The 24,033-nt window shown below is 26.4% G+C and overlaps 1 protein-coding gene across 3 annotated transcripts in view; it reads left to right on the top strand.

The window, feature by feature from the left end:
- Window positions 1–24,033, top strand: part of LOC107444761 (carnitine O-palmitoyltransferase 1, liver isoform) — a 61,297-nt gene that overhangs the window by 11,528 nt on the left and 25,736 nt on the right. For all 3 annotated transcript variants that reach the window (XM_043051787.2, XM_016058980.3, XM_071186810.1), the window contains exons 2-8: window positions 8,018–8,170; window positions 9,380–9,516; window positions 15,914–16,088; window positions 17,517–17,618; window positions 19,050–19,187; window positions 20,361–20,438; window positions 22,415–22,522. In XM_043051787.2, the coding sequence (XP_042907721.2) occupies window positions 8,018–8,170; window positions 9,380–9,516; window positions 15,914–16,088; window positions 17,517–17,618; window positions 19,050–19,187; window positions 20,361–20,438; window positions 22,415–22,522 (891 nt within the window). The remainder of the gene's footprint in view (window positions 1–8,017; window positions 8,171–9,379; window positions 9,517–15,913; window positions 16,089–17,516; window positions 17,619–19,049; window positions 19,188–20,360; window positions 20,439–22,414; window positions 22,523–24,033) is intronic.

Genomic DNA, 24,033 nt, shown 5'->3' with positions numbered 1-24,033 from the left:
AAATGAGTTAAGTTAGTTAAATATAAGTAAGCTCACAGAAGTACCCACTTAATTTTATTAATATCTTCTTAAATAAATGTTCTTTCTAACAAAATATGTTTTTATTTTCATTAAAAAATGAAGAAATAAATATTCAAGCAAGCCATTGGAATTTAAATATATGCATGTTAATAATTTATTATTATTATTTTTTTTTGCGATTTGGAATAACTCAACTACTGAGTTCCGGCTTTATTTTCTTAATATGTTTTCAAGCTCACATTTTTTTTTTTTGCCGTATTGTAGGCTTATAAATAAATATTATTTGTGATTTTTCTTCCATTGATAAGCTAAATAAAAGTTCAGTGGTCAAAGGGCTGAAGAACGAACCCTGAACTTTGTCTCGTATTAACGTAGATAATTTTATTATGACTTTTTATTTTTATATCTTATCAGTTTTTGTTGCTTTATCTTTTCTTATTTCTTTAGAAATCTGCATAAGCAATTATCTTATTAGGATTTAAAGGTCTTTCATTACCTTTTTGTAGTGATTATATAATTTTTTCATTGAAAGAAATATTTTCTATTTAGTACTGATAAATTTTATCATTGTATTTGCAATAATTCTAACATTCTGAAAATAGGAATTCTAACTCAAGTTTTCTGAAAAAGTCATTCACACATTTGCCTAAATTAGGCATACCTTGATGCGTTGACAGTTAAAAATGAGTAAAGATAAGAATACCATAAGAAATTTCTTGGGAGAAGGGCAACAAGGAAAATGTAAAATATTAAAAAATTTCAAAAATTGATTTTTTTTACAAATATTATTTTTACTTGTGCGAGTCAGATGTTATTTCAAATTCGATTATTTAATTAAAGTTGCTAAGCTATCAAAAAATTTAAATTTTATAACCTAAAATAAATAAAAAAATATGTTATGAGCTCAAAAGAAAAGATAAGTTCTAATTTAAACCTTTTTTTTAATTTTCTAATAGATCATTTTTTTCTTCCTTTATACTATTTCTTCTGCTTAGGAAGAAATTTTTAAAATTTCTTATTGTTATATGTTGATTTAAAAATACTTTTTGTGTTCAGTTTGTGGGTCTAATTAGATTAAATGACCTATGATAATTATTTGTAATTATCTAAAATAAAATATTAATATGACATTAACATAATTTTTAATCTATTGGATTAGTAAACCCAGAAAATTTAATTTTATTCATGATAAAAATCAAATTATTGGCTTTTATTAACTATTATAGCAGGGTGCTCAGCAATAGGGAAAATCTGAATACTCAAGGAATTTCAAATCAAATTAAAAAATTAGGAAAAATTAAAAAAGTTCTTTAAAAACCTATAAAAATTTAAGTTTCTGACCTTTTTCTACTGTTTTAAATGTCATTTTTCTAATGACATTTAAAGTGTTTTTTTTTTTCTTCTCTTTTTTACTTTATTTAAATTTTATTAGAATTAATGAATAGCGAATTAGAATTAATGAATATTTCTTCTAATGTTTGAATAATTTTTTAAAATGCAATCATCAATTTAGTGAGGATTTTGACCTGAAGAGGAAAGTTTTTATTATTATTTTTATTTTATTTTATTCATTTATTTTGACTGTTAGGCTGTTAATGATAGTCTTTTGTCCGTTTAGATGTTTAGAATTATTTAAACCTGTATTATTTGTAGACATATTAATTTGAGGGTATTATTTCATAATATTTCGTTTAATACAATCATGCAGTTTTTGGGAATCATAAAATTTTTATATTGATATCAATGCAGTTGATTTTAAAAAGAAATTGAGAAAAGATTATGATATAAAAATCAAGAATGTGATACATTGCACACTTTATTAAAATTAATAACTTAAGGGAAAAATTTTAATTGTTTATTATTGACTTTATACTATTCAAATTTTCAAACGCTTTTTGTGGATAAAAAGAGGTTAAATTTGGGTTTGTTTAATTTCTAATGCGTTAACAATATCTTCTGGAATGAAAGAGTCCAAAATATTGTTTAATACAATCGTATACTGTTAATGATAAAAATTTTGTTTTGATATTGATGCATATGATAAAGTTTGATAAAAGATTGTTATAAAAATTACTGTACTTGTATTGGGACGAAGATACATTGCACACAATATTAAAAAATTATAGCTGAAAGAAAAAAAAGGGATTTTTGATTGTTATGATTGACTATATGGTTTTCAGATTCAATTAATAGATAAAATAAGCTCAATTGAATACAAATACATTTAATAGATCAAATACATTTGATAAAATACATTTAATAGATAAAATTAGGCTCAATTTATGTTTGTTTAGTCTCCAATGCATTAAAATCTTTTAAAAGGAAAAATTTTGTCTTATTTTCATGCATTCTAAAAACTGATCTGGCTTTTAAAAAAAAAGGAAAAAAAAGAAAGAAACGTTAAAAGAAAATATATGCATTTATAGAATAAAATGAGGCACGTTTTTTTAGCATTGTAAGTTCATTATTTTATCTGCGCTTACGTAATAGTTTGTAATATTTTTAATTGTTATGATTGACTAGATGGTATTCAATTTTCAAATACATTTAATAAATAAAATTAGGCTGAATTGAATACAAATGCATTTAATAGTTCAAATACATTCTATAAAATGTATTTAATAGATAAAATTAGGCTCAATTTAGGTTTGTTTAGTCTCCGATGCATTAAAATCTTTTAAAAGGGAAAATTTTGCCATATTTTCATGCATCCTCAATACTGAACTGGCTTTAAAGAAAGAAAAAAAACTTAAAAAGAAAATCTATGCATTTATAGAATAAAATGAGGCACGTTTTTTTGGCATTGTAAATTCAGTATTTTATCTGTGCTTACGTAATAGTTTGTAATATTCCTTGGACTCAGATTAAATTTATGTGTTACGTAGATAGATATCAGTGTACAAAGTCTCTTTAATGGTAGTAATGTCTCTTGACTCTTATCAAATAGTATCTCAATAATTAGAACAAATATCTGTATCAAGGAGTATGGAGTTAAGATAAAATTCTAGTGGCTGATGCCGTTTAATTTGTTGCAAATTAAAACCCATTTATTCTAGATAAATGTTGAGATTGTTAGAAATTATAGGATTTCTCTGCTCTTCATTGAGAGAAAAATAATTTAAAAAGAATAATAATTCATAAGATAAGAGAAAAATAATTGAATAGAATAATAATAATAAGAATAGAGAAAAATAATTCAAGAGAAAATAATTTAAATATCAAGGAAAGTAAACAGAGTCGGTAAATATTTTTTACTTTCCATGATGTTTTTGATTAAATTTAGTTACATGGGGATGGTGTTCTGCATTTTAAAAACATAGATAGGTTATTTTATTTGATGATTTATGGGTTTTAAACTTTTTGCAGTGCCGAATTACCCATTAGGCCAGACTAGGCCATGGCCTGGCGCCCTCAATGATTAAGGCCCCCCTTAAAATTGATTTTTTGAAAATAAATTTTAAAAAATTAAGAAAAACAATGATTTAAAAAAAAANATTAATTTGAGGGTATTATTTCATAATATTTTGTTTAATACAATCATGCAGTTTTTGGGAGTCATAAAAATTTTATATTGATATGAATGCAGTTGATTTTAAAATAAAAATTGAGAAAAGATTATGATATAAAAGTCAAGAATGTGATACATTGCACACTTTATTAAAATTAATAACTTAAGGGAAAAATTTTAATTGTTTATTATTGACTTCATAGTATTCAAATTTTCAAATGCTTTTTGTGGATAAAAAGAGGTTAAATTTGGGTTTGTTTAGTTTCTAATGCGTTAACAATATCTTCTGGAATGAGAGTCCAAAATATTGTTTAATACAATCGTATACTGTTAATGATAAAAATTTTGTTTTGATATTGATCAGGTGTCTGTCTAGATTTTCTGAAAGGTACCTATTTTGTGAAAATTTTGACATAATTTGTGAAAAATTATAAAAATTATATTAAAAAGTCAACACAAAAACATGGTAAAAATATGGATTTATCGTTTCTTAAGGGAGACAAAAATAAAATTTTAAGAAAAAGTATTTTGTGAAACTACCGTTTTTCCTAAAGTTGAATTTGTGAAACTACCGTTTTACCTCAAGTTGAATTTGTGAAGGTACCGCTAAACGGTAGTAAATTCGGCCTGGACAGACCCCTGTTGATGCATATGATAAAGTTTGATAAAAGATTGTTATAAAAATTACTGTACTTGTATTGGGACGAAGATACATTGCACACAATATTAAAAAATTATAACTGAAAGAAAAAAAAGGGATTTTTGATTGTTATGATTGACTATATAGTTTTCAGATTCATTTAATAGATAAAATGAGCTCAATTGAATACAAATACATTTAATAGATTAAATACATTCAATAAAATACATTTAATAGATAAAATTAGGCTCAATTTAGGTTTGTTTAGTCTCCAATGCATTAAAATCTTTTAAAAGGAAACATTTTGTCTTATTTTCATGCATCCTAAAAACTGATCTGGTTTTAAAAAAAAAGAAAGAAAGAAACGTTAAAAGAAAATATATGCATCTATAGAATAAAATGAGGCGCGTTTTTTTAGCATTGTAAATTCATTATTTTATCTGCGCTTACGTAATAGTTGGTAATGTTTTTAATTGTTATGATTGACTAGATTGTGTTCAAATTTTCAAATACATTTGATAGATAAAATTAGGCTCAATTGAATACAAATACATTTAATAGTTCAAATACATTCTATAAAATGTATTTAATAGATAAAATTAGGCTCAATTTAGGTTTGTTTAGTCTCCAATGCATTAAAATCTTTTAAAGGGGAAAATTTCGCCATATTTTCATGCATCCTCAATACTGAACTGGCTTTAAAGAAAGAAAAGAAACTTAAAAAGAAAATCTATGCATTTATAGAATAAAATGAGGCATGTTTTTTTGGCATTGTAAATTCATTATTTTATCTGCGCTTACGTAATAGTTTGTAATCTTCCTTGGACGCAGATTAAATTGACGTGTTACGTAGATAGATATCAGTGTACAAAGTCTCTTTAATGGTAGTAATGTCTCTTGACTCTTATCAAATAGTATCTCAATAATTAGAACAAATATCTGTATCAAGGAGTATGGAGTTAAGATAAAATTCTGGTGGTTGATGTCGTTTAATTTGTAGCAAATTAAAATCCATTTATTCTAGATAAATGTTGAGATTGTTAGAAATTACAGGATTTCTCTGCTCTTCATTCGGAGAAAAATAATTTAAATGGAATAATAATTCATAAGATAAGAGAAAAATAATTGAATAGATTAATAATAATAAGAATAGAGAAAAATAATTCAAGAGAAAATAATTTAAATATCAAGGAAAGTAAACAGAATCGGTAAATATTTTTTACTTTCCATGAAGTTTTTAATTAAATTTAGTTACATGGGGATGGTGTTGTGCATTTTAAAAACATAGATAGGTTATTTTATTGGATGATTTATGGGTTTTAACCTTTTTGCAGTGCCGGATTACCCATTTGGCCAAACTAGGCCATGGCCTGGGTCCCCAATGATTAAGGGCCCCCTTAATATTGATTTTTTGAAAATAAATTTAAAAAAAATAAGAAAAACAATTATTTTTAAAAAAAAATTAAATTTAAAATATATATGTTATGATTATTTTTTAGTTCTAATGTAACAAAATAAAATTAAATTTAAGTTATTATTATTTATTTTAATTTTAAATATGCTTTCTTAAATGAAAAGATGTATAAATACTTTNTAGTTTTAATTTAACAAAATAAAGTTAAATTTAATTTATTATTATTTATTTTAATTTTAAATATGAATAATATTTGAATAAAATATATATAATTGAATATATTTGAATAAAAAAAAATATACGAGAAAAAAAATTTAATCTAAGGGCCCCAAACATTTTAATGGCCTAGGGCCCCGTACGCTTAATCCGGCACTGCCTTTTTGGTTCTGATGGGCATGCATATACAGCTGATGAAAGATTATATTTTATTCCCTATTGGAGCATTCTCTATGCCATGTCAGCATTAAATTACTTTTCATGGTAACATTTTAATCATTGAATAGTCTTGCCGAAAGGGTATTATATTATTAAGGGTATTATTTTTAGTAATTTATTTCTCATTCATATATGCTGTGTTCTAATGCCATTTATATTAAGCAGTACATGCACTACACCAGACATTTATTTACATGTTAAGAAAGACTTCTGGTGTTTATTAAAGAGTTTTTTTATTTTTTATAATTGATTTATAAACAATAGTTTTAATGTTTAATAACTAAGATTTGTCTTAAATTTTCAAATAATTCTGACTCATGTTTAGATTCAATTAGCAACTTTTTTTTATGTGATAATGTTGTACAGTAGGATTAAAATTTGCATATCTCGTTTGATGTTTAAAAAAAAAATAAATTATTTAACGAAATTGAGTTTTTAAACTCAACTAAATTTGGATAAGTTTAGAAATTTTTCTGTTAAGTCAGATTTCATGTAAACTATATAGTTGGACATCTTTCACTTACTAATTGTTTTAGCATTTGTTAAGCAGGAATGAAACAATGCAAAGTCACACATTTTAAAAAATATTGATGATCCAAGCAAAAAAAAAAAANTAAAGAAAAGAATTACTAAAATTAATAAATAAATAAATACAAAAAAAAAAAACATTTAATTGTATTAGCTCTATTTTATGAAATGTGTTTCAAAAGCTTTGCAGTGTTAGAAATCCTAAAGCTAAGTTACTGATTTGTAGACCCAGAAAACCTAAATAAACAGTATGTTCAATATAAACTTGCATGTTATTTTCTGAAAGTCTAGAAATCTACAGAAGACTTTCAGTCTTACAGTCTACATGTTATTTTCTGAAAGTCTACAGAAAATTTTCAAATTTTTTTTAATAAGAATAAAATATAAAAAGATTGTATTTTTTAAGCAAAAACTCCTAGAGTAATGACTATAGTTTGTCTATGGTAAACTCTCCGTGCCACAAAGTCAGGGTGGGTAGCTTCTAGGCTAACACAGTAGACCGAAGGGGAAAAAAAGTCAATTTCTTTCAACGACCTGAGCCCAAACCTGTCCTAAACAATGATCCCTCACTCCTGCTTGAAATAGTTATGCCTCGTTACCATAGTCACCACCATGGGTCTAGACGAATGGCTAGGGGAGTTCTTACAAACTATGAAGTATTTTGTTTTCAAAGTAACTGGTATATTGTGCAAATAGGGTGTAATCTTATAGATTGGACCGTTTCCAAATCTTTTGACAAACTGGTCCCTAAGAATATAGCAATAAAGAAAACGAATGAAATAAAAATATGACCACCGAAGCAGACGTCTTCAATTTAGAAAGAAATTTTTTGAATTCTTTTACTATTGGTTCCTAAGAACTATCTCTCCATTTTATGGATTTGCAGCTTTTTATTTTTAAAATTTTTTTATTCTGAATTTATTTTTGGAATAATGTTATGTTAATGTAATAAATGGTGTTTTATGTTAATATGTTTATAAATGTTATTCCCAAATTTTTGTTTGTTAAAAATATTTAGAAAAAATTTGCATTTTTTTTTTTTTAAATTAAAAACTAGCTGTTACAGTCATAACATATTGTGTTAGATCAATCCATTAGCAACTAGTTTTTAATTTGAAAATTTTTTTAAACTTATGAAAGTTAAAAATTGGGGTAATTTTATATGATAGTGAGGACTTATTTTCCCAAAAATTGAACACTAATTTTTTAAACTGAGTTAAAGTCTGTAGATATGACATTTTTAAAAGGTGGAATTGTTCATTTATAATGTAAATAAAAAATTGCTATTTTGAAGCCAGTTCATTTGAAATATTTTTGAAACTATATATGTTTATCGTAACATGAAAATTTTATAATTTTTATTCATGGTATAACTTACTGTAACAAAGTTTTAAAGTACTAACAATAGCAAAGTTTTATCTTTTTTATTTATGGTATAACTTAACTTTAATGAGCTTTTTTTGTTTTTTAGCATTCTGTGAAGATGGCAGAGGCACACTCTGCTGTTGCCTTTAGTTTTACTATTTCCCATGATGGCATCAATATTAACTATGATCATGAAATCTTCAATGCTGTTTGGCAGAGTGGCATGCGTTCATGGAAAAGATTCATCAATAAATTTTGGGTTTGTGCAGCGTTAAATTACGATGATTTTCTATTCTTTTTTTCTATTTAATTAATCACTTTACTGTTAGCTGTATTTTTTCCGTAGAAAAAATTGTTTAATTATAGTATGGTTCCTATTGTAGCAATATAGTCCAAATTATTAGTCCATAGTAGTGGGAGATAGATTCTTTGTAGAATTAAAGTATTATAGCTGTTTCAGATACATCTTAATTTTGATAGGTTATAGGGATATTTATCCCAGAAAAATGAATAAAATCGTTTAGAAAAAAATTGATTTATTATCTAAATATTAAATTGAACATCACATTCCAAAATTATAAGTAAGGAAGAAAAAAGTCTCTTCAAAGAGGTAAAAAAAAAAAAAATCATTCTCTTATTATCAAGAATTTCTGTTCAGATTTTTTCCTCTCAACGGTTGACACTGATAGGCCAAAAGACAATTTTAAACCCAATCCAGGAGACAAGGGAACTCCTAGTAGATCAAGTATTGGGAGAAATTTGCCTTTGTGGTGGATGGCATTTTCTTACTGGCATTGTTTGTTACTTGTGTATATTTGTGGTTTGATGGGAGTCACCTGTTTTAGTTTCTAATGATACTTGGGCAAGCCAAGCTCTCCAGCCATTGGTTTTTTACAAATTAAGTCTGGCAGGTGTGCCTTTCATTTGACAAGAGAACACAGGAGAGGAGAAAGTAAATAACCCCTTCTCAATTTAGACATAGATCTGAAGGAAAAAGAAATTTTCTCCAGACACCTGTAGCCATGGTACTCCTCAGTTGCCAACCACAAGACTTTCAATTCCACACATTTTTCAAACACTTGTATCACATGTCTTAGTGGGTCTTATCGAATTCGCGGAACAAATTTCGACTCCTTTGGACCAGAGTCCGATTCTATGACCACTGGGCTAACACAGCCTGTGAGTGATCTGAATACTAATGTTGAAAAATTATACATTTTTAAATTGCTAATGTAAGAATATAAATTAATATCATAAAATAATAAGTAGGAAGAAAACAATTCATCTAAAAATAAAATTCTTTGTTTTATTCAAATCTCCTTAATTCTCATTTTGAAATGTTTTCATCTAAGCTTAACTTCTTATAGATTAATTACTTTTTTAGGAAGTTGTTTCTTGCCAAGAAATATTAGCTGTCTCTTTCAGAGATTTTTGTTGATGAATTCATAATGTATTTTTCACCTTACAGATTAGTCTTTGGACTGGTGCTTATCCTGCTTCCCCCTATAGTCTTCTTCTCATTTCTCTTCTTATTGCCTTCCTTACTTGGAAGGAGTGTGATGTTTCCCATGGTTTAGTTGACTTCCTAGCTTCACATTTATCAGAGTAAGTATTTAATTAACATCATTTACTTTGTTATGTTTAACTGTATAACTGGTTTTCTTTTTCTTTTTGATCGTGAAATGAATGATTGAGATGTTTTTTTTTTCTAATCTCTAATACAATCCATAGTTTACTAGGTTTTTTTTTTCCTTCAAAGAAATCAATAAAATCTGATATATTTGATATAAATCAAAAATTAATTTTTTTAAAGATATTTTCTTAGAAGATTTATTCTATATTATTAAAAAAATTTTATAGCAATAAATTTCAAACTATATTTGATCAATCAAGAAAAAAAATTTAAAATTTTTTATTTTTATTTAAACCATCTTTTTTAGTGATGCTTCACAAAGTTCAGTGCATAATTAGTAAAATTTCTATATATATTTATTCTATAAATATAGTTACATTTTAATTATCATTAAAAACAATTATTATTAATAAAAATTTCAAACTATATATCATTGCATTAAATAATTGATTTGTATGATTCAAATTTATTCAAAATGGTACAAAAGTGTATCATTCTGAAAAACAAATTTAAGAAAACAAATCTCAAAATTAATTTCTTTTTTTTCTCTTTAGTAAAAAATAAATAAATAGTATTTAAAAATTGCTTTAAATTTTCATTTTGTTCCAAGTTTGCATTATAAGAAATACAAAAATGTCATTTCAAAATTGATGTAATTTATTTCACAAAAAGTAGCAATCTAATTTTTTGAGTTAGAACATTTTGAACATTAAATGTTTAAATTTAAAACTTTGAAAATCAATGATATCTCTTGGCAATATTATAAATTATGAAACAGTAGAATTTTACTAAAACGTTAATTCAAATGAAAAACTAGAGATATTCGATTAGGGCAATTGGTTAGAGTAATTGGTATTTTTTTTAAAAATTAATACATGTGTCAGTTTTTAAAATTTTGAAACACCAAAATAGTTTTTAAAATTTCAAAACACATCGTTTCACACAAGTTTTTGTTTTATTCTTAAAAATATTTTTAATTAAAACATTTAAGTTTGTATGTTCTGAAGTTTCAATATCACAAACTTTTTTGTGTCCCCTTTTAAATTTGTGATATCATATGTAATATTAATATTTATGTTTATCTTTTAATTTTCAGTTTAATCTATATAAAAATCTTCAACTTGTTTGTCAACTAATAATTTTTTTAGTTTACTTTTTTTTTGAAGAAAAAAGAAATTTATGCCTCAAGGTTATCTATTAGCATGCTTTTATTTTTATAAACTAAAATTTTTTCTCTTGTTCTGATAATGAGAGATAATAATTTTTTGAGACATATGCATCAAAAAATTATTCTCTCTCATTATCTCATATTAGTTTAAGAGGGTAATTTAAAAATTGTTTTAGATCAAATTCAGTTATTGAACTTTATTTAAAAATATTTGAGGAAGCAAAATACATTTAATCTATACATTATAACTTTGAAATATGTGAGTTGTTAAAGAACTCTCCTCATAAATCTTTCCACCCCAAATTGATGGATTCTGAAGATTCAAAATTTTAAATAGTTATTTGGACAGATTAATGAAAATTCTGTTTCCAAAAGTCTTTCTTAGCATTGATAAACTTTTATTATAAGAAGATTTTTAAGAAAAAAGAAGAAGAAAAAGGGACCAGTTACTTATTTAAGTCTCTTTTTTTTTTTAATTTGCCAAGGTCCAACTTGAGGACTTGATCAGAATTTCCGTAAATTGACCATCTCTCTCACAGCAGGATTTGATGCTAGGCCTGATTTTGTAGTATTAAAAAGTATGGGAACATGATCCTTTTATCTTCTTAATTTTCTGTTTTTTTTATTTATTTTTTTTTTTTTTTATGTCTTTCGAATATAAGTGGATTAATTTTGGAATTATTGAAATATTTTTTAAAATGATGTTAGTTTGTTTTTTTTCGAAATAAACTTGTTTCAGTTTTTATTTTTGCACCTGAAAAGTCAGGAGAAATCATAGAAAGTCATGAATTTCCGTATTGAACAAAATTTGTCATGATTTCAACAATTTTTTAAAAAAAATCATGGATAGTCATGGATTTAGGTTGCTGAAAAATCTAATGTTTGAAATAGAATTTACCCCCCACCCCCAATTTCATGGTGTTCCGAATATCTGAGTTTGTGACAAAATAGCCAATCACAGTCACATTTTATTAAAATATAAAATGTTTTTATCGTGTTCTTTAAAAATGATGGTGTTTTTTCAAAAAATGAAAAACGGGACATCATCTCTAGAGCAAATTATCTTTTAAACTTCTGTGATTTCAAAATTTTTGTTATTATTTATTTATTTTTATTTTTCCAATCTAAAATTTTTGCTGAAGCAAGGCAGTCATTGGCGAATTTTTTTTTAATATTCTGAAATGAGAACCGAAAAATAAGAAGTATTTTTCATTCCTTTCGGATGAACGAGAAAACTATCTTTAGAATATAATTCTGCAGAAAAAAAGAAAGAAAAATATTTGCTTCTTGTATTTTTTTCCAGCTATTTTATTGCTTCAACTCTTTCTTTACTCTGTTTTTTAAATTTAAAATCTATAAATATGAAGATGCTGAGCTGGGCTGGATTACCCATTAGGCCAGACTAGGCAATGGCTTGGGGCCCCCAATGATTAGGGACCCCCTTAAAGTGGATTTTTTGAAAATAAGAAAAATTAAGAAAAACAATGATTTTTCAAAATGTTATTATTTTTTAGTTCTAATTTAATGAAATAAAGTAAAAATTTATTTATTATTACTTATTTTAAATTTAACTATGCTTTCCTAAATGAAAAGATATATAAATACTTTTATATTTGACAAAATAAAAAATATTCGAGAGAAAAATTTAATCTTAGGGCTCCTAAAATTTGAATGGCCTAAGGCCCCGCGTACGCTTAATCTGCCCCTGATGCTGAATATAACAGTTTTGGTTATACAGTACAGAACCCGTTATCCGGAAACCAAAAAACCGGAACGAAATTCGATACATTTTCTCGCCATTTAAAAAAAAAAAAAAATTTTCTCTCATAAGATTTTAGGATTTTTCTTTCTTTTTAGAAAGATGTTTACCTTACCATCATTTTGGATATAATCATTAGTGTATTACTTCATCGTTTTTTCTTCTTTTTAAGATTATTTCCAAAAATTTTTTTTTTTTGGATTTAACAATAAAAAGACGGCTTTTTGTAGTGATTCAGAAAACCGGAAAAATCAGTTATCCGGAATAGCGATGGTCCCGATCGTTCCGGATAATCGGTTCCCTACTGTACCTATCATTTCAATTAATGTTATCATGATGCTTTTTTTTAACTTTATTGTGTTTTTGTCAGAGGAAATAGTAACTTCGTTAAATCATGAAAAATTTTGGAATTAATCATGGAAAGTTATGAAAAGTCATGAATTTGAAAATCTAAAATGTAGCAAATACCCTGTCTTTTCCTACATTTTTTTAGGAATTTGGTCATCTAAAAGTTCTTTATACTACATCCATTAAAATTTTAAAAATTGTCTATATTTTAATGAAAAATTTTGGTACATAAATTTATTGCCCTGCTTTAGTTATCAAAATTTGTTAACTCTTGTTAACCTAAAACAGGGTTCCCACGCTCCTTAAAAGTCCTTAAAAACTGCTTAACTTTTATTTTGGAAAATAAGGGCCCTTAAAAGTACTTAGTTTTGGTACAAGGTTCTTAGAAGTGCTTAATTTTTCAGCATCACTATAGTTGATAGGGACAATTCTTCAGTTCAATGTTTTAAAACAAAAAGTCGTTCTTTTATCACCTAGAATTAGATCATGCACGGAGAGTAAAGCATTTTAGAGAGATAAGAAGTGATGTGTGTGAGATGGCTACTGGCAAGAAGAAGAAAACATGTTTTTTTATTATTAATATATTGGCTCTTTCATTAATATATTCTGCCTTTTGCCTCGAATGATACTCTATGAAAAGAGTGACATTCTAAAAGAAAAGAATAGAGTGTGGACAAGGGAAATACTGCAGATGGAAGAGATAGTGCTTTTTAGGGGGTAGTTCTAAGGTACTTAAGTAGGAAACCCACACTGACCTTCAAAATTTACAGAATTCAAGAAATTCAGTTCTACTGGTAATGCATCTGCTAATAGGAATAAAGTAAAACCCTAAGAAAAGAAGTATGAGAAAAATTTTTTGATCTAGAATCCATAATGAAAATTATTTCCATAAATCTTGAAAGAATTAAATAAATTTGTATAATATTTCAGTGTGTAATAAGTAACTGTAACTGTAAAGCAGCAGCATTTTTCAAAATTCTTGATTGTACTAAAAATTAGACAGATATGTAATAAACAGGGTTTGAAAAATCCTATCCCACCTAGGTTTTATATCAAAAACCTGAGATTTATTGAGTTTTTGAAGAAAAACCAAGTTTTTTCAGAAATATTTTTAATTTTCATTTCTGAGTTCTAAATAATGCATGATTTGCTCCTAACAAGAAAGTTAAATATTACGTAACTATTTATAACTTGTTTTCCCGCAATGTAATTTTTTTTTTTTAAGTTTTGGATTGTTACACAGTTAGATTGTTATTGATTTTGTTTCTTAAGGATAAGCGGATTGTTACATAAAAACTTAAATCTACTCAATTAAAAGATCACAAATTTTTTATTATTAATGTCGATTAGAATAAAATTCAAACTTAGATTTTAATAATCATTTTTCTCAGTTAACATTGTAACTTAATATACTGTTTNGCAATAAATTTCAAACTATATTTGATCAACGAAGTAAAAAGTGATTTTTTTTTATTTAACCATCTTTTTTAGGAATGCTTCACAGTTCAGTGCATAGTTAATAAAATTTTCTATACTTTTTTTTTTATAAATATGGTTATATTTTAATTATTATTAAAAAAAATTTTTTACTAATAAAAATTTCAAACTATATATCCTTGCATTAAATAATCGATTTGTTCATGCAAATGATTCAAAATGGTACAAAAATGTATCATTCCGAAAAACAAGTTTAAGAAAACAAGTCTCAAAATTAATTTCAACTTTTTTTTGTTCTCTAGTAAAACAAATAAATAAATGAATGATATTAAATGATTGCAATAAATTTTCATTTTGTTCGCAGTTTACATTATAAAAAATACAAAAGTGTCATTTAGAAATTGATGCAATTTATTTAAAAAAAGGTAGCAGTCTAATGTTTTGAGTTAAAATATATTAAATGTTAAAATTTAAAACTTTGAAAATCACTAAACGTAAACAATCTAATTAAATGCTTTGTAAATTTTTAAATAAATGATTTCTTTAAAAAATTAATTTAATACAAACTCTGATGCAGTCCAACTAGATATTTCAAACTTTAATAATACGAATCTTCAAATATCACAAAAAAAACCCCTGAATTCTCTATGTATTTGCTATACTAGTAATAGAAAAGAACAACGTTTTTAGCAGAATACCTTCTTGGTGATCCTTGATTTCCGAAAGTACTTTTAATCACTTAAAATAATTTAACCCTAGTTTTTTCCTGAATATTTTAAACTATTTTTTAAAGCTAAAAAAGTGATTGTTACGTTTGAAAAGAAGTTGACTAAGTCATACATTCGTATAAAAGTAGGTATGTAAGATATATGAGCAAAAATAAGAATTCTCACCCATATGGTTGGAAAAAATCTACTAATTTAATTAATAAATACAAAAAAACTGTTAATTTTGAGAAAGTTGTTACTGTAGACAATAATAAAAATGACGAAACAGGAGAAAGCAAAACATCAAATCAAATGAAGAAATAGAGATTTTTACATTGTTTAGAGTAATTGGTATTTTTTTTAAAAAAAAATTAATACTTAGTTGCTTATTTAATTTAAGCTTCCACTGTTTTTCTTGATTTGTCAAAGTCTAACTTGATGAATTATCAGAATTTCTATAAATTGACCCCTTCTCTCTCCCTGCAGAGTTTGATGCTAGGCCTGATTTTGTTGGCATTTAGTATTTTAGTTTTAAAACCGAGCGGAATGCAAATATGTAAGTGTTAAAAATATGGGACCATGATTCTGATGTATTATTTTTCTGTTTTTTTTTTCTTTCCTGTAATGTCTTTCAAAAATAAGTGGATTAATATTGGAATTCTTGAAAAAATTTTTAAGCTGATGTCAGTCTTTTTTAAACAATAAACGTGTTTCAGTTTTTCTTTTCCTACATTCTTTTATGAATTTGGTCATCTAAAAGTTCTTTATACTAAATCTATTAACATTTAAAAAATTGTCTATATTTTTCGTGAAAATAGAGGCAAGCAAAAATTTTGGTACTGAAATTTATTGCCCCGCTTTTTAGTTAACAAGAACTGTTAACACTTAAAAATTTTAAAAGGTTTATAATACTGGGAAATTTCAATAATTGATACTATTTATATTTTTAGCAATCCTTTGGTTTGTTTGATGAGTATAGCAGCCTTCTACATTGGATATGCACTCATTTTATGGTTTTTGTTTATCACACTGGTACGTTATTTGACCAAAATGCTATTCTCTTACAAAGGCTGGATGTACCAGGCACGCTCTGGGCGTATATCCATCAGAACCCGATTATGGCTTGTAAGTATAGGCTTGGACTTCTTTTGTGAACGATTAAGCTGTAAATTGTGTACGATAAGCTGTAAAGTGTTAATATGTTGGGCTTTTAACCCACCCACAAACTAAAAAAAATTAAAAAAAACTGGGCTGAATTTTTAAAAATTTTTTTAGTAATTTATAAACATAATAAAAAAAATTTTTTTGGGGGGGGGAGGTGTGGGAAACCCAGGTATTTTTTTAAACCCTGATGTGAAAGTATGAGAGTGAAAAAATCCTCATTTTGAAGGTCTTATTTTATTTACTAGAAGCAAACCTTATTTTATTTATCTATCTGGCTGAAAAAAACTTACTTTATTTTAAAATAATTAGAAATAAAAAATTATCAAACTTTTTCCAAAATTGGTGAGAATTTTGGATTAAACAGGGATCACATCAGGGATTTGGTGAGAATTTTGGATTAAAATCATTGAAACCAAAAAAACAAAAAAAATCTAATTTTTTTATGAGTTCTAAACTGTAATGGAGTTGTTTTCTAAACATTAAAAAAAATTAAATCAGAAATGCTGTTTAAACTGTTTTTTATACATATTGATGTTCCTAGTGGCAGAATCGTGGCGATGTTGTCGCCGAACGTGACAGAGTTCCTGCAGAGACATTTTTCCTTTAGTTTTTAACCTTGTTATTCTTTTCTGCAGAAATTTTCGGAAGATTTTTTTGTTTTGGAATTATATTCAAAACATGCCTTTTTCGCGCAACAGAGGAGAAAGAAATTCTTGTGGTTTTCTATTCTCATTTAAGAATAAGGAAAAATTAAAGAACAATGAAGTAAAAAATAGTTTTATTTCTGTAAAAATTTTTGAAAGATATTTTTCCCACCAGAATTATATTCATAAGATATGTCTTTCTCACGCATTGATGGGGGAAATGGTTTTTCTATTCTCATTTGAGAATAATGAAGTAAAAAATTTTGGTTTTCATTTTTGCATGTATATTTGTTTTCATTAAAAGTATCTTGCGGAAAGATAATCATGCTAGACAGGTTTGTGGTAGAAAGCCCAATAAAATTCTGCCACAGGGTTGATGTTTTGCCACATTTTCATGATCTGCATCGAAGACACTAACTAGAGATGAACAAAACTTTATCTTCTGCTTAAACATTACAAGATCACATAAGTTGCAAAAATAATATATTATTCACTATTGGACGCTTTTTTATATTATGAAAGAACTGATAAAAAACAGCTTTAAATAAAATCCATCTACTTTCATAGCTGCTAATTTTTCTTATTATGTTTGTGGCTTGAACCTTCAGAAGTTTCAGGCATTCCATCAGAATATCTCCTTAAAAAAATTTAAAATCTATTTTTGCTTTCCATCAAGTTATTTTTATATTTTGTGCATTGATATTTTTATATATAAATGTCATTTATTATTTCATTATTTTTTTAGGCTGTAGTTAGCTTTATTGTTAAGAGAAAACCCCAGCTCTTCAGTTTTCAAGGCTCGCTTCCTAACTTGCCTGTGCCGCAATTAGAGAAAACAATGGATAGAGTAAGTGTAGCACATACTTTCTAGTTAAACAAATGTTTTGGGTGTGTACTTATAATTTTCCTATTTTTAAAATGCATAGGTCTCCTTCTTCCTAATCCCCAAAATTAGCAGGGCTAAACAATGTCCATGAAATACATGACCCGGAGGAAGTTGGCTACCAAAAGTGGGTTTTCTAGAATGTCCCTCTTGTCCAGTCCAGGATATGTTGGGGAGAAGCCTACATGTTGTGGCACCTGGGGCAGTTTGGGAAGATTTTAACACTACCCTCGAAAGAAAGAGACTTAAGGTGGGCGCTGGTAAGCGCCGTCTGATCTTTGCGGTTGCACTGAATGTTGAGTGCATCTCCTGGACGGGTGTTCTGGTACCAGTGATGCTTGGGGGGTACGACCCAGGAAACATTGTCTTCTTTTTCGGGGGTGACACTGAGTAGAACGGGCGATGTACGTCTGGAGCTTTACTCCTGGAAGGGTCACCCATGCGGAGAAGGCCGTTCCATTACACTCAGCTAAAGTTAACAGGCGAAGGAGCCAAGTCAGACTTCTACCAGCATGCTCCAGTCATAGGAGTTCAGAGGCTGCATTATTTCCCCAACCATGAATTTCATGTCTTATTCTAACTCTCTAAAAATGTATTATGATTTGTTGTTTTCGTGTCCATGGATTTTCAAAGAGCATCGAAAGTCTGCACTGTTGCGGTGCCTCTCGACTATAGAGAACAGATCTTAGGTTATCCTTAAGTGGCATCATTCCCAATTCCATGGCATGTGTCTCGGTGTTAACATGACATCCGAGAAGTTTTCGAAGGGAACATGTGTTCTAGTCTTGTCCGGGAAAATCTTCTTTCCTCTGAAATGATTGGTTCTAAGTTATATTTTTTAAATTACTTAATGAAATGTGAAATGGCATAGTTTAAAAGGTAAAAACAATAATTTATTTTATATTGTCAGAAGAATTACTTTCGTTATATTATTGTCAGTTTCTTTATAATGTCAGAAGTAAATGAGTCAGTTTTAATCCCATCACCTTTGAAAGGGTTAAAAAGTATAGAACAAAAAATGCATACCTAATTTTTCTCAAATTATAACTAGTTAAGTTTTTTGAGAATAACTGAATTATTATATTTATTTCATGTGTACTGTTGACTCTGCTGATTTTAAGTTACTCATGAAAAGAAGCAGTCAATTAAGAAAATAGTTAATAGCGTTATTTTATCATTATTGTAGGAAATTTTTTCCTTTTGTGTAAACTGCTATGCATCCTGTTTATGTTATGTGTAAGCTATGCATCTTGTTTGTTTTGCTAATTTTAAATTATTTATAAAAATTTTAAAAGGATTTCCTATTCTGTTACATGAAAATTGAGATTGTTTTACCATTATTGCAATAAATTTTTCTTTTACACATTAAAATATTACTTTTTTTAAAATTTATAGTACCTCCTTTCTGTAAAACCCCTTGTGGATGAAGAAAAATATAAGAAGATGGAAGCTTTAGCTGAGGATTTCCAAAATGGAATTGGGAAGAAATTACAGCGTTATTTAATCCTTAAGTCTTGGTGGGCTACAAATTATGTAATTGTATTTTATTTGATTATTTTAATCCTAATTTTATCAAGGTTTGCATTTATTTTCCAGTTTGTAGTGCTGTTCTTTAGCTTTGCATTTTAATATTTCATATTGATTATTTTCCTTAATATCAATTAATGTTCAAAAAGTGTTGTAAAATTTTAAAACTTGTTCTTGTATGTAGTTTTGTTAAAGCTCTGAATCATTTATTTTGTGTTTAACATTCCCCAAAATATTTTTCTGATAAATGCTATTAGTGTTTAGTCTTTCTCTGTTAATAGTTTAATGGTATTTTTTCAGGTTAGATTTTGCTTTTTCTTGGAAGGTATCATATATTTGTACAATTATTTGAATGATAAGCATTTAATATTTTTTGGGTTGGTTTTTTGTTAAAGTTTTAACTTCTCTCTTTTTGAAAGATATTTGGATATTTACTAATAAGTTCTTTAATTTGTAGTGTTATAGCAGCAACTTTGAATTTTATTTTCACATAAACCTTTTTAGGACTCAATTTCTTGTAAAATTTATCAAATTTTTTTTATTTATTTACCTTTTTTTATTTTTTTCAAATAAAATGAGGATGGAAAAATTAAAATTCAATGAAAAGAATATTCAATAAGTTTTTTGTGACATATTTTCCGTTTTTTTTTATTATTTTATTTTTTTGTATATGTTATAAACTTTAATGGCAAAGCTCTTTGGCTATGTGCAAATGAAATGCATATTTTTTTAAATAAGAAAAGTGGTATCAGCTTTTGTTTTAAGGTTTAAAGATATTTTTAGATATTTATGTTATAAAGATATTTTGTTTTATGTTATAAAGATATCTTAAGTAACTTTTACTTAAATAAACTTATTTTCTCCGTTTTATCCAATGAAACAAGAATTCAATTTTTATTGAAAAATATTATTTCTTTGTTATTTATAGCCAAGTAATGAGTGAAAGAAAACATTATTATGATTTCTTTATTTTATCGTAGCATAATTCAACTTCTTTTAAGCTTTTGACTTAAATTTTCCAATGTATTTTTACGTTCAGTTGTTTGAAGTGTTATTCTTAGAGAAATAGGTTGTGAATATTGTTCTTAAATTTTGAATGAATGTTTTTATTATTGCATGAGGAGATTGTATTTTTATTTTCAGATTATATTTACTTTTATTTTTTTAATAATAATCTAGGTGTCTGATTGGTGGGAAGAATTCATTTATTTGCGTGGTAGAGGTCCTTTGATGATCAACAGCAATTTTTACGCAGTTGTGAGTAAATATTTTTCTCATGATTTTTTTAAAAAAACATTTTTTTTAAAATTTTTTTCTAGAAAGTATAAAATTATTTTTGTTTTGTTTCCCATCAAGGTGCCAAGGATTTCGTCAGAGTAAAATCAATTAATATTATAAGTCTGGAATATTTTTGATTTTATATTACTAATTAATTTCTTAATGCGTGGAAATTGTATAATTTTCAAATGAAATAATGAGAAAAATCAAAATCATTAAACTGTAAATCAGTTTGTTCTTTGTGTCAATAGTTAGTCAGTTTTGAAACCATGCTTTTTATACCTATGCTTTGTTGTAAATGCTGTCATCATAATGTTTAACTTTAAAATATAAATTTGAAAAATATCTTTATTTAATTTCATTTTTTTTTAAAATTTTTTTTTGTATAATTAGATTTTAAATCTATTATGAAATACATAAAAGATAACAGTTGCAGGTAGTACTGTTTNTCTATGTTCTGCTCAATATGAACGTATTTTTAACACCACTCGCATACCAGGGAAAGAAACTGGTTCGTATTTTGCTGATCTTCTACTGAATATTAAAGTTTAAATATGTTTATAAATAATCTGTATTGAATATTTATTTTCAGATAAGCTTGTTCATTTGGATGATAGTCAGCACATTGTTGCTTACCATAGAGGTCGTTTAAAATTTTTTTCTAGAAAGTATAAAATTATTTTTGTATTTTTCATAAAGGTTTCAAGGATTTCATCAGAATAAAATCAATTAATATTATGAGTCTGGAATATTTTTGATTTTATATTACTAATTAATATCTTAATGTGTGGAAATTGTATAATTTTCGAATAATGAGAAAAATCAAAGTCATAAAATTGTAAATCAGTTTGTTCTTTGTGTCACTAGTTAGTCAATTTTAAAACCATGCTTTTTATACCTATGTTTTGCTGTTGTAAATGCTGTTATTATATTGTTTAACTTTAACATATAAATTTAAAAAATATCTTTATTTAATAAATTTTTTTTTTTTTTTACGAAATTAGGTTTTAAATCTATTATGAAATTCATAAAATATAACAGTTGCAGACAGTGCTTTTTAAATTTTTTTTCCTGTTAAGAGATATTTTTAATTATATATTTTTTTATTAATATTTAAAGCTTTTATTTGTTTTTAAAGCTTTTATTGATAAATACCTACTGAGAATTTTTGTTTTGTTTTTAACTTGAATGCTGTTAGAAGATATAAGACATAAAATAAATAAAATGCTGCAATCTTATTTCTCATTATTATTTGTAAATTTTTGATAATGAACACAAATAGATAGAACATATAGTCTGCTTTTTCAATAGTTCTCATTCATTGTTCATTTTATGCAATAGTTCTGCGCATGGTTGTGCAAGAACTATTGCAAGCTGCTTTTTGATCTTGAGCCCTGGGGCATAAAATTCTTTGTTTGTGAACCTTATATATTTTTCTCATAGAAATATTATATAATGCATCAGAAACTTTTTTAAAGAGATTAGTAAAATTTTCCATTAATTTTTTTTAACTAAAAAAATAGAATTCATAAAAATTAATTTTTATTGCTTTTAAAAGTTAATTTTCAGCATAAGTAATTTTTTTCTAAGTAATTAATAGTGAAGCAGATTAGGATATTTTTTTTAGTAGTCAATTTTGTTGAAATACCTTTTGAAGTTGAAAAGTTAGTGCATGTTCTTAATACTGATAAAGAATTGCTAGTTTTATAATGTTATTTTGATCATTGTTATGTGATCGCATTTTGTCACTCTCTTTATATCCACATTGGTATAACTTTCGGAAAGAGTGCATTTGTAAATCTTTATATTAATCATATTATCAGTAAAGAGTTAATATTTTGCAGTTTGTATAATTCCACTATGTTTTAAAAAACAGCTGCCAAGTAGTTTTGTAGATCTTGATTGAAATTAAAATAAAATATTTATTCAATATTATAAATTTTCTCTTTTAACAGGATGCCATGCTAGTTCACCCCACCAATGTTCAGGCTGCAAGAGCTGCAATCATGATCCACTGTGCATTCTTATTCAGGCGATTTGTTGACAGGCAGACTATAAGACCAGTAAGAAATTATGCACAGTGTTACTTTTTTCAAATTAAACTGTATTGCATCATTATCCTATTTGTAAAAGATATAATCATTCACAAAAATTTATTTTATTTTTATTTTTTAAAGACAAATTTTGAAAATTTAAGTGCTAAGTCTGATTTAATGAAGAAAAAAAACACTTTTTCAAGAATTTAAAAAAAAAAGTTGATTGTTATATTTGTAGTGATTAAATCATTACCTATTAAAGTTCAAATTGATATATGTTACTGTTAGGACTGGGCGATATTAGAAATTATGTATCGTGATGCATTGTCAGTTTTACATCACGATATAGCGATGTATCGCGATATAGTATTTTTGAATTTCATTTATTTGTAAGGCACAGAAAGTCAGATTTCTATCAAAACTTCATACTCAGATTGATTTAAATCAATTTATAAATTTGAAGATATATATGTTTTGCTTAAGAAAGATATTAAATAAATTGACTACAATGTACAAATCTTACTTAAAATATTTATTGAAATGTTTGTTTAGAAATTCATAATACGCGTAAAACAAAGTGTTAAAAACTTTTTTTAAAGCGTTTTTTACAAATTAATATTTTCTTGTACTATTATGCATAAATAATTACATAATTATTAAGTTCGATCGTAATGTTCAATTTCTAAATGAAACGTTAAAAATTATTTGTATGTTTAAAACAAAGTGCTAAATAAATTTAAAAAAAAAAACGCTTTTAAAACACTATTTTTTATTATTATCATTTCAGTTATTATAGTTCTATTATAGTTCATTTACGTCACACTAGAGCTGCACAATGGGCTATTGGCGACGGTCTGGGAAACATCCCTGAGGATGATCCGAAGACATGCCATCACAATTTTGATCCTCTGCAGATGGGATGGCACCCCCGCTTCGGTAGCTCGACGACCTGCACGCGAAGTCGAGCACTTTACGGTAGAACAGTTTAACGAGGACCAATACCGCACACCCTCGGTCCCTACGCAGACTGATCCAAGTGGTCACTCACCCGCACACTGACCGCAGCCAGTGATGCTTGACTTCGGTGATCTGCAGGGAACCGTGTCTTAACGATCAGTCCACTGCGGGACCTTATCATTTCAGATAAATAATTAAATTAAATTAAATAATGACCGAATTATGAACGAAAAACAAAGTAAGATTTAATTTCTTAAAAATAAAAAAATTGTGATATTCGATAATATATTTAGCTAATTAACAAATAATATGAAAAGAATTTTTTTTTAAAAAAAATTTATACTCTCTAATAAAACGAAGTGCTAAATGATTTAAAAAAATGAATAAAATGCGCAAACTTTTCAAATTTTTTTGTATAAACAAAGTTAATTGACTTATGTCCAAATCCAAGTGACAAAAATAAATTTTGTTTTAACTTTATTTCTAAAAATAAAAACAACAAGATTTATAAATTTAAAATCAGTAATAAAAACTCATTAAATTATTAGAAGTTGCATCCAAAAAGTTTTTAATAAATTAAA

Source organism: Parasteatoda tepidariorum, chromosome 10 (genome assembly GCF_043381705.1).
Source record: "Parasteatoda tepidariorum isolate YZ-2023 chromosome 10, CAS_Ptep_4.0, whole genome shotgun sequence".
Lineage (NCBI taxonomy): Eukaryota > Metazoa > Arthropoda > Arachnida > Araneae > Theridiidae > Parasteatoda > Parasteatoda tepidariorum.
The sequence above is the reverse complement of the archived record's forward strand: the minus strand, read 5'-3'. Positions and strand labels throughout refer to the sequence as shown.